Below are 11247 nucleotides of genomic sequence, written 5' to 3'. Positions count from 1 at the left end.
GGCTGCGGGCCAAACTTGGCCCGCGGGCCAGAGTTTGACACCTATGGTATAGTGGCTGGCAATACACCATTAATTTTTTTTAAAACATCATTTCATCATTTGGGCGTGTTATATGTGTGACATTAGAGGATTTTTGCACTATAAAAGGCAAATCAATACAATTTAGACAACTTTTTTTGGTATCTGTATATAAAGTAAGAGGGATAATAAATATCTGGAGACTAAAGCATAGTGGAAGGTGGAAGCAGGTAACGTTGTGTAATCCACATTTTGAACACAATATAGTTTCCTGTCTACAAACATGTAAAGAGAATTCAGATGCAAAACAGAAGTAATGCTGCATTTCACAGAGCATTAAGTTTTCAGAATCAGAATCAGAATACTTTATTGATCCCTGGGGGAAATTATTTTTTGTTACAGTGCTCCATTTTAAACCAACATTAAGACAAGACAGACAATACGCTAACTAAGAATAGTACAATATATACATATATATACATACATACATACATAAGTCACTTATAAATAAATATTTGGAAAAGAAACATGTGTAGTTGTAGCAGCAAACAGTGTGTTAAGTGGATGCGTTGTACAGGGAGATGGCCACAGGCAGGAATGATTTCCTGTGTCGTTCAGTGGTGCTTTTCGGTAATCTCAGTCTCTCACTGAACGAGCTCCTGTGACTGACCAACATGTCATGGAGTGGGTGGGAGGTGTTATCCAACATTGTCTTTATCTTGGACAGCATCCGCCTCTCCGACACCACCTTGAGGGAGTCCAGCTCCATCCCCACAACATTGCTGGCCTTACGGATCAGTTTATTAAGTCTGTTGGCATCTGCGACCCTCAGCCTGCTCCCCCAGCATGCAACAGCATAGAGGATCGCACTGGCCACCACAGACTCATAGAAAATCCTCAGCATTTTCTGGCAGATGTTGAAGGACCTCAGTCGCCTCAAAAAATAGAGACGACTCTGGCCCTTCCTGTAAAGTGCTGTGGTGTTTTTAGCCCAGTCCAGTTTATTGTCAATGTGTACTCCAAGGTATTTATAGTCCTCCACAATGTCAACACTGACCCCCTGGATTGAAACAGGGGTCAAGTGTTTCCTGGTCTTCCTGAAGTCCACGATCAGTTCCTTGGTCTTTGCCACGTTGAGCTGCAGATGATTCTGCTCACACCACGTGACAAAGGAGTCGACCACAGCCCGGTACTCTGTCTCATCATCCCTGCTGATGCATCCAACCACCGCAGAGTCATCAGAAAACTTCTGAAGATGGCAGGTCTCTGTGCAGTGGCTGAAGTCTGTGGTGTAGAGGGTGAAGAGGAAGCTAGTGTCTATTCAAATTAGAAAATTAAATACATTGTGTGTGTGTTTAATGTAAATGTGTGTCCATGATGTAAGATATGACGGGCTCATTTCTGCAGACTTACCGTATTTCCCGGACTACAAAGCGCACCTGAATATTAGCCGCACAAGCTACAATCAGGGGAGAATCCTGTTTTGTACATACATTAGCCGCACCTGACTAAAAGCTGCAGGTGTTTCAATGTTGACTTATCATATGTAAGAGAATATGCACAAAGGGAATTGTCAGGAAAGAGATGGCTGTTTGGAGACACGCCCCTTTTACTAATATTTTGAAAAACAAGTTATGGGTACATATTTGCATAACTTTTTAGGTATATGTACAAGTAGCGGTAATTACAAGTACGAAACATGTACTGTGCTTCATAAATGAGTAACAAATGTAGTACATTACAATAACCTACAGCACACCAGAAAAATAGATTCGGCCTACCTTTTAGGCTCAGGTGCAGTGACACGGCTTTAACAAGAAGAAAAGTCAGTCATTCACCACCATCTTTCTCTCCTTCCTGCGCACTAAAACCATCAAAGTCCTCTTCTCCAGTGTCGAAACGAACAGGCTCAGGATGGCTTCGTCATCCACTCTCAGCTCCTTTCCTTCGTTGTCACTTTCAAAACCAAACAAATCCTCGTTGTCAGTGTCAGAGTCGAACACCCTCAGAAGGGCCGTGGCGGTGTCCTCCTCTCCATCATGCAACAGTCCAGCCCTTCAAAATCCGTTGGTGATCGTGGATGTTTTCACACTTTTCCACGCTGTCAGATTCCACCGGTGGAGTTGAGCATAACTTGCTTTTCGCAAGTTTATCGCCGCTCGTCATCCACTATGGGCAGAAATCTGTGCCATCAGAAACTGAATTTGAATAAGTTAAATTTGAATTTGAATTGCTCAGATTGAATCTGAATTGTAACTTGAATAAATGCTTTTGAAAACTGAATTTGAATTAGTCTAATTTGAAATTGAATTTATGGTTTGAAAATGATCATCACTAAATTGAAATTGAATTTTATATTTTGAAAATGAATTGATTTGCTTTGAAACTGCATTTTATCCTTTAAAAATTCAGCTCTCAAATAATTTCAGTTTCACTTCTCACCATTCAGTTTCAGTTCTACAATTCAATTTCAGTTCCAAAATTCAGTTTTTTGGAACTTACATCCGGTTCCGGTTCAAGCGCAGATTAATAGAACTAGGTTTTACTAGCGGACCGAAAGTGTTACTGACGGGAATCTACAGCGTCTTGAGCTGAATTAAGACTTCAGAAGTCATTCGTCATGTCGAATGACCAGCGGATGAACTCTCAGGTTGGTAATAAATGTATTACATGTATAAGAACAAGCGTCATGTTAACAAATGATAGCCGTACAGTAACTGTTATGCTTATTGTAGCTGTTAGCTAAAAATGCTAATTTAGCATAGTTTGACCTGAATTCAGCTTTGACAAACAAATATGATCGACTGTTCAAGTTTAAAAAATATCCAGAGGTCAGAACACTAAGTAAAAGAATTTCAAGGAAGATAAACACTTAAAGTAGCTCCGTGACTTAAGATTGTAGCAAAGGTTTTATTAGAGACGTCTCACAGGGGTAATACATGTACACGTTTATTAATGTAAAACAACAATAAATAAAGCTTAAGGCAAATAAGTTAACTTTCACTGTTCTGTTTAAACAGCCTGTGATAGGCTAATGAGCTGTCCAGGATGTACCCTTCCTCTCACTCTACGGTAGCTGGGATAGGCTCCAGCCCCCTTGCAACCCCTGAATTTGATAAGCTGAAGAGAGAATGGACGTGTGGATGTTTAAAAACAAAAAAACAAACCAGAACTTTAAGTGTTACGTTGCAGATCCTGGTGCCTGGTGGCTCTTCATGTGTGTTTTTAGACAATGGCTCTGAGTAAAAGCTTTGTCACAGAGGGTACACTTGTATGGTCTCTCTCCATTGTGGGTCCTCATGTGAACAGTCAAGTATTCTTTTCGTGCGCAAGCTTTCCCACAAATACCGCACACAAATGGCTTGATGCCCGAGTGAAGCACTAAGTGGTTGTCTAGGTTGGTCTTGCGTTTGAAGGACCAGCCGCAGTCTGGGCAGTGGTAGGGCGTCTCCCCGCTGTGGACCCGCTTGTGAACGGTCAACGGGCCCTTGGTGCTGAATCCCTTGCCACACTCGCTGCAGTGATACGGCTTTTCGTTGGTGTGAATCCTCATGTGGATCTCCAGCTGCGCACTAGTCAGGAACATTTTGCAGCAAATGTCACAGAGGTATGACCTCTCTCTGTTTGTGTGAATCTTCTCGTGTTGCCTCAGAGTCCCAGGAAGTTTAAAACGCCTCCCGCAAATCTTACAGCTGTGGGGTCTTTCCCCAGAATGGGTCATTTTGTGGCGGGATAACGATCTGTAGTCGCAGAGGGATTTACCGCACACACCGCAGAGGTGTGTCTTCCTGTTGGTGTGAGTCCTGTGATGAGCCTTTAACTGCTCTTTGAGTTCAAACACTTTATGACAGGTGTGACATTTGTGGCGCTTCCCCTCCTCGTGAAGTTTTCGATGATCCTCCAGGGAAGCCTTTAGTGCAAATTCATTATGGCAAACATCACATTTGTATGGTTTCTCCCCCGAGTGGCAGGCTACGTGCTCGTCGAGGCTGAGAGCACTAAGGAAAGACTCTCCACAGATGTGACAGTCATCAGTTTTGTGTCGACTTTGAAGATGATCCTTTAAGACCTCCACAGACTCTGAGCGCTCTCCGCATGCTCCGCAAACACTTCCTGGATCGTTTCCGTGACTCCAGGCATGTTTAACAAGCATAACTTCTGACATGTGCAGAGCTCCACAGACCAAGCAGGAAAGATTAGCAACACTTTTCTCAGTCTTAGTCCGAGTGACGCCAGGATGTCTGATCTTTTGCTTTTTTGACACCCTGGACTGCATTTTGGAATCACATCTCTTCAGTTCATTTTTGGACTTATCATTCCTTTCTACTTTTTCTTCTTTCCTTTTGTTGCAGTTCCTGAAAGTTTCTTTCCCCTCAGCTGCAGAGCTGACTATAAGATCTGCAGCAGGTTCTTCACTATCAGCTTCTCCCATTTCTATCTCATTTTCTTCTCTGCCAGACGCAATCTCTGATTTGCTGCCATCAACCTCTTGGGCAAGGCTGCTGCAGAAACCAGAAGCAAAAATTAACTGGGTTTAAAGTCTACATTACAATAGAGTACAGTATGATAAGACAGTGCTACACTGCCAAACGTGAAACCTGAAGATGTTTTGAAATTTTTAAGTACAAAATCTAATTTTGCTGGGAACAAATATTTAAAGCCAAGTAAAATCCTTTCTTCAATGTTCTTGCACTCCTTGGCACTCTAGGCTGAGGCATATTCTGCCCACTCCTCTTGAAGCAGCTTGCCTTTTCTGCACTTACATGGACTAATTTGAGGCAAGCTTAATTTGTAACTTGGCTACAGTTAAAAGACATGCTGAAGCCCTAGCTTGGATATCTGCCGGCTATTCAATGATACCCCCAAAAATTGACACTTGCTCCAGTGACTAAGTCAGCACACTAGAAAATGGGTTCCAGATGACTGGATTTTAGCATCCAAGAAACCTTCAAATTCACCAATTTGGTACTCCATTCGCATTTCTTTGGTTATATTTCATGCCTCACTACTCACATAACGCCTCACTGACACGTTTGGGACGTCTCACTTTCCAGATTGAAACATGATAATCTCCAAATTTACAAAACCAGAACCTTAATAAAATATTTTTCCAGTTTGGTGTGGCTGTGTCGTAAACTCAACCTAATCCAACACGAATGGGATGAACTGGAGCAACAATCACGAGCCGATCCGTAACATCCAAAACATGTGTTGACTGTCCAGATATTTTACATCACTAGGCGATGCTTTTTTGTGAGTTACCTCGTCTGTTGTCTAGTCTCATCATTAGTTAAGACAACAGAGTTCATGTTTTCAGTTTGAAGACGATGAAGGTCTTCTTCTCTGGGCTGATGCACCTCTTGAGTCTGAAAAAAAAAACAAAAAAAAAACAAACACTCAGCACTAACAACGTAAAAGAAATACTGCTTAATAAAAAAAAGTGCTGTTCCACCTCAAAGGTTACAGAGTCTTAACTACCTTCAGTCGAATGTAGACCGTAGACCGCCCCCATCCCATGATGCTTCTGTGGATCTCCTCTGGCGTCAGCGTCTCTAGTTTCAGAGGTTGTAATTTACGCTTCTTGTCCAACGTTAAGATGTCAAAAGGTTTGTTGTCTCCGGCCAGCTGCGGGCAGGTGGATCTCAGCAGGTTCAGGAAGTCCGCCTCTTTCTGTCCCCGCGGACACTTCAGCTTCAGGACTGGACATTTCTTCAGGACTAACAGAGAGAGGAGCATAGAAACAGCTGCTTAGCTTTTTACACTTAACACTTTAACATTTTCAAAATAGAAAACATTTACAGTAAATAGTGACGACATAGTTAGTAAAAAAAAAGTAAAAAAAAGAAAAGAAAAAAGAAGAGACTGAGACATTAATATTTCCAGTGAATTTAAACTCCCCTTTAGGGATGTCAGCATGTAGATCACTGGTTGAATGATTAAAGGTGCACATTGTTTTGAGAGAACAGGGTGTATGTGTGTGTGTGTGTGTGTGTGTGTGTGTGTGTGTGTGTGTGTGTGTGTGTGTGTGTATATATATATATATAATTTTTATACTTTTTATTACATTGAAATACTTATTACCATTTTTCAAGAGCAGGCTGGTCTGAGAGTGCTCCAGGATGCTGATCTTGAGGTCTATGTGGTTCTGAGCTCTGGCAAGATTTCTTCTTTCTGTCTCACACTGGTGTGGTGAAGACCTTAAAGACAGAGATCATCCACAGGCTAATTACAGTCTGAAATGGCCAATATTAAAATGGAAATCATCCAATATACAGGTAAGGATGGTTCATTTTCAACCTTGATGGACCGGTTATGTCCGCAGTCTGCAGATTCTCATGAGACTCTTCTTTCTCACCCTCCTCTTCCTCAACAGGACTGAAGCTCCTGCTGCACTTTGATCCTGAAGAAAACAAGAACAAAGTAGAAGAGCCTCTTTGAAAGCAGAATTGTTTTATTCTTATCTTAATAATAATAATAATAATAATAATGGATTGCATTTATATAGCGCTTTTCAAGACCCTCAAAGCACTTTACAATTCCACTATTCATTCACTCTCACATTCACACACTGGTGGAGGCAGCTACAGTTGTAGCCACAGCTGCCCTGGGACAGACTGACAGAAGCGAGGCTTATCCCATTGTTTTGTCCACTTTCTGCTGTGACACAACACATGTGGGACTAATGAAGGTTTATCTTATCTTAGCTTGTATTAATATTATTGTCTACAATGCTCTGCTTTTAATGTTATAGACCACACATGCCAGACTTCAATGACAAAATCTACTATTCTGCCATTCAGAATCAATTTTAAAAGTGTAAAGGACATGATTGTACACAGTTAACACAAACACGGCTGCCGAGCTGTTAATACTGCGAATATAAAATGTGTGAAATAAATAAAGAAATAAAAAATGAAAATAAATGGTATAAAGACAAACACGGCTGGGGGAAAAAAAACACATACTTCAGAAGACTTTATTTATCCCCAAGGGGCAACTAAGAGACTGACCTTGCCAACCGTACATACAATACACAAACATCACATTGGGGAGACAGGTCAGGATAGGTAGCTGGCCGGTCAGCCGCACGAGCAGCGACCCGGAAACGAACAATGGGAAAATGTACAACATGAGGAAAGACGAGGAGAAAAGAGAACTCCCCCCAGACTGACAGGGAGATCAGTTTGAGAACAGGCTTGCTAAATTCTCGTTTATATGCTACAAAGAAAAATGACCCACCCGCTTTGTTTAGCGTGGCTTCATGCGGTAGAAGCTCCAGCTGTCTCTTCTGCCGGTCGATCTCCTGTCTGAAGCCCGAAGCCTCCTCCTCGTACCCGGCCACCAGTCTGTCCACAGCCGCTAAGATCTCCCGGGAGGCGGCGGCGAGCTTCTCTGTAACAAACTCCCGCAGTTCCTCGGCTTTAGACATGTCAGCCAAACGGTCCTCTGTGTTTCTGCTCATCACCGCAACCACTGCTTTAATGTTTATATCAAATACTTAGTCACTCGCAGCATTGTTTACAATCTGAGAGCGTTTCCGGTTTTGGTGCCCGTTTCATTTTCTCCCACTAGAAACAGAGACCGTCACAAACGTTCCCGGGTCACCTCAGCCGTCCTCTTTTGTGCGTCGATGTTTTTACAGAAGCCGTAAGCTTTAATCAGTGAGAACGTAAAACAAAACGAGATATCATTATATGAAAATGACGTAAAATGATCTTCAAAGTTTTTTTAATCAATGTATTGCAATTTCTTTATCATTTTCAATTTTAGCTGCATAAAACTGTAAAATTAAAAACAAATCGAATAAAATGTGGGATAAATACATATTGTAAAGACACACTACCTAGTCCGAAGAAAATTTATTAAGAGAAAAAAAGAATAGAAATAGTGAATAAAGTAATGACAATAACTACAGAAACATACAAATATATATTTTTATTTTGCACTTAATGATGTAATAAAAATGTATTTAGAGCTGAAACTACAACAATGATATGAAAGAACAACAAAATGACTAATACAGGATTCAAAAGACTACAAAAGGTTGAAAAAAAGATAAATTAAAAAAAACTAAAACTAAACATAAAAACTAATACAAATACAATGCACAAAGTAAAAGCTTTCAATTTAAAGGTACTGCAGTGGTTAGCACTGTTCCCTCACAGCAAGAAGGTCGTGGGTTCAAATATGCCATCTGTGTTGTGGTTGGGTTTTTTTTGGAGTTTCTCTCCAGGTACTCCCGCTCCTCCGACAGTCCAAAGACATGCAGTTAGTGGGGTTAGGTTAACTATTTATTCTAAATTCCATTTGTAAATGGTTGTCTGTTTCTCATTGTTAGTCCTGCAAAAGATTGGCAAACTGTTCAGGTTGTACTCCACCTCTCACTCTGTGGCAGCTGGGATAGGCTCTAGTAACCCTTAGCTGGACTAAAATGTGACTCTAAAAAGAGACTTGATCTTTAGCTCTATCTAAAGGTCAAGTCTCTTTTTAGAACCACATTTTAGTGCAGAAGATCAAAAGTGATGCTCTGTGGTGACAGCATGGATGCCATCATCATAATTGTTGTCAAATCCATGCTTAGGCTGGGCATGAGACTTTAGGATCTGACCTGCAGTCAGAAAAGTAGAATATAAATAATATAATATATATGTTTTTATAAATAAAATAAAAACAGAATACACACATGAAGAGTTCAGAGAGAGATGAGTTAATTGTCAGCATATTGATTGATCAATGAACGATTCACCTGTGGTTCTGTGTCGATATAAAGAAACCAAGAGGAGAGTGGAGATGAAGTACGGACAGAACACCATGAGGTACCATATCAGTATGAACACAAGTTGGGGGGAGGTGGGCTCAGGTGAAAGAGGTGAGTCAGGAGCAGATGTAGTTATTTTAAGTTCACCTGCAGAGAGAATCCCACCTGTTACACTAAATATGTGGATAAAATAAGAGTGATAATCAAAGTGAAGCTGCTCACCTGTGACAGTGATCCAGCTGGATGGAGACTCTCCATGACCGCTGATGTCACACTTGTAGAGGCCTTCATCAGACCTGGAAACATGCTGGATGGTCATGTGACCTGTAGGCTCCTCCCTGATGAGGGAGCCATCTTTATAGAAAGCAGCTGTGAGGTTGGAGGGAGTGGTCTTTGTTTTACAGAGCAGAGTGACGTCATCTCCCTCCATCACAGGGAGGACAGGACTCTGCAGGATCACTGATCCACCTCAACACAGAGACAAACTACAGCATTTCATCCATTTACACACAGTTTCATCAACACTAACTCCACACTCTGATCCACAGGTACCAACGTTAAGGGCTAAAGCGTGATACACACTTTCCCTCATATCTAAGTACACAATAAGAGCATGAAAGTAGCAGAACCTCATACTATGAAGTTTATATATTTCAGAGTCACAGATCCCCAAAATAGTCTAAGATTGGGCTGAAATTCAGTTGGAGTATGTGCAGTTTTAACAGAATTTAAAGATTTTTTTATCCCCAAAAGATCTTAAGATTGTCTTCTTTACTTAAATGTTATGGAGACTCAAACATTCTGTAAAGATAAGGTGACTCAAAAAGTGCCAATTTCCCGCTCAGCTCAATGTCCTTCAAAGACCTGTAACTCTGATAATAATGATGGAAATCCCAATAATATAATAAGTAAATAAATAAAAATTATATGTACAATGGCTTGAAAAAGTGTTTAATGCCTTCCTGAGTTCATATATTTTGTCACACTTTTTTCACACAAATTTAAACATTAGACAAAGACAACACAAGTAAAGAGACAATACAGTTTCTAAATGAAGGTGTTTATTATTAAGAGGATAAAAAATCTAAACCTACATGGTCTGTGTGAAAAGTTAATTGTGGTGTATCATATCTTTGGGAACCCTGATTACCGCCACACTTTTTTAGATAAAGAAATAATTTAAGTAGCACCTGCCTGCAAAATGGAGTAGATCACAAGATCCTCAAAAGCCAGACATTATGCCAGGATCCAAGGAAATTCAGGAGCAAATGAAAAACAAAGCAATTGAAATCTCTCAGTTTGGAAAAGGTTATAAAGCAATTTCTGAAGCTGTGGGACTCCAGTGAACCAGAGAGAAAGCTATCATCTGCAAATGCCAAAAACATGGAACCTTGGTGAAGCTCCTCAGGAGTGGCCAAAATTACCCTAAGAGTGCTGCAACTCATCGAAGAGGTCACGAAAGACATCAGAAAAACATCCACAGAACTGCAGGCTTCATGTGCCTCAGTTAAAGTCAGACTTCACAGCTCTACCATAAGGAAGCAACTAGTCAAAAATGCCCCTTCATGGCAGAGTTACAACACAAAAACCACTGCTGAGCAAAAGGGACATCTCAGTTTTACCAGAAAACATCTTGATGAGAAATATGGAAAATACTCTGTGGACTGATGAGACAAAAGCTGACCTTTTTTGGAAGATGTGTGCTCTGTTACATCTGGCATAAAATTAACAGCATCTAAGAAAAGGAACATCGTACCAGCAGTAAAGTATGGTGGTGCTAGTGTGATTAGTGTTAGATTAGTGTTTAGGGGGCAATAACTTTTTCCTACAGGGCCATGTAGGTTTGGATATTTTTTCCCTTCATTTAGAAACTGCACTTTGTGTTTTAGTTGTGTTATTTTTGTCTAATATTTAAATTTGTTTGATTTGAAACATTTAAGTGTGACAAACATGCAGAAAAAATGAAATCAGGAAGGGAGCAAACACTTTTCACACCACCTTATGTGCTGAGCTTACCACTGACTGTCAGGTGGATGCTCTTGCTTGTTGCTTTCTCTCTGGACTCACACCAGTAAACCCCGCTGTCCAGCGGGTCAATGTAGCTGATGTTACAGGACGAGCCAGCTGGTTTTCCCCACCCAGCTCCACACTGAGTCCTGGTTTCAAAGGTTGTGTTTCTCCTCAGAGTCCATCCAGCAGAGCTGTCGTCCTCCTCACAGCTCAGAGACACAAAGTCTCCGTAGAACAGCTGAGAGCTGCTGGGACTCACAGTCAGACGAGCTGAGAAACATGAGCGAGTCTGGGTTTTAAATAAATATCAGGGACTTTGATTTTGGTCTATTTGAGGTGCAGAAGAAAAAAACAATACAAGAGTGTAGCAATGGATTAATGAGTAGGAAGGTTTATCAGATGGTAAAACAACACCCAGTTAACATATTTTATTTATTTAAGCCTGACAGATGCTTGCAGGT

At 40.9% G+C, this 11247-nt stretch overlaps 1 protein-coding gene across 2 annotated transcripts; it reads right to left on the bottom strand.

The window, feature by feature from the left end:
- Positions 1-2908: 2908 nt before the first annotated feature.
- On the bottom strand, positions 2909-7594 carry LOC101469818 (uncharacterized). 2 transcript variants are annotated; one of them, XM_004572308.3, is made up of 6 exons: positions 7258-7594; positions 6316-6418; positions 6100-6215; positions 5497-5735; positions 5281-5384; positions 2909-4520 (listed from the first exon to the last, which is right to left on the bottom strand). In XM_004572308.3, the coding sequence occupies exons 1-6, from the start codon at positions 7478-7480 to the stop codon at positions 3200-3202; spliced, it is 2106 nt and encodes a 701-aa protein (XP_004572365.2). In that variant the 5' UTR covers positions 7481-7594; the 3' UTR covers positions 2909-3199. The 2 variants fall into 2 exon arrangements, with proteins under 2 accessions (XP_004572365.2, XP_004572366.2); XM_004572309.3 differs by having other exon boundaries at positions 2909-4517.
- Between the last annotated feature and the right edge of the window lie 3653 nt (positions 7595-11247).

Source organism: Maylandia zebra, linkage group LG3, assembly GCF_041146795.1.
Source record: "Maylandia zebra isolate NMK-2024a linkage group LG3, Mzebra_GT3a, whole genome shotgun sequence".
NCBI lineage: Eukaryota > Metazoa > Chordata > Actinopteri > Cichliformes > Cichlidae > Maylandia > Maylandia zebra.
The sequence above is the reverse complement of the archived record's forward strand: the minus strand, read 5'-3'. Positions and strand labels throughout refer to the sequence as shown.

Excerpts from the sequence above, each read along its gene's own strand:
- LOC101469818 (XM_004572308.3), bottom strand. The coding sequence starts at position 7,480 with ATGAGCAGAAACACAGAGGACCGTTTGGCTGACATGTCTAAAGCCGAG. Across the intron at positions 6,216-6,315 it reads GACATAACCGGTCCATCAAG|GTCTTCACCACACCAGTGTG; the intron begins GTTGAAAATGAA and ends TCTGTCTTTAAG. Across the intron at positions 4,521-5,280 it reads GAGACTAGACAACAGACGAG|CAGCCTTGCCCAAGAGGTTG; the intron begins GTAACTCACAAA and ends TGGTTTCTGCAG.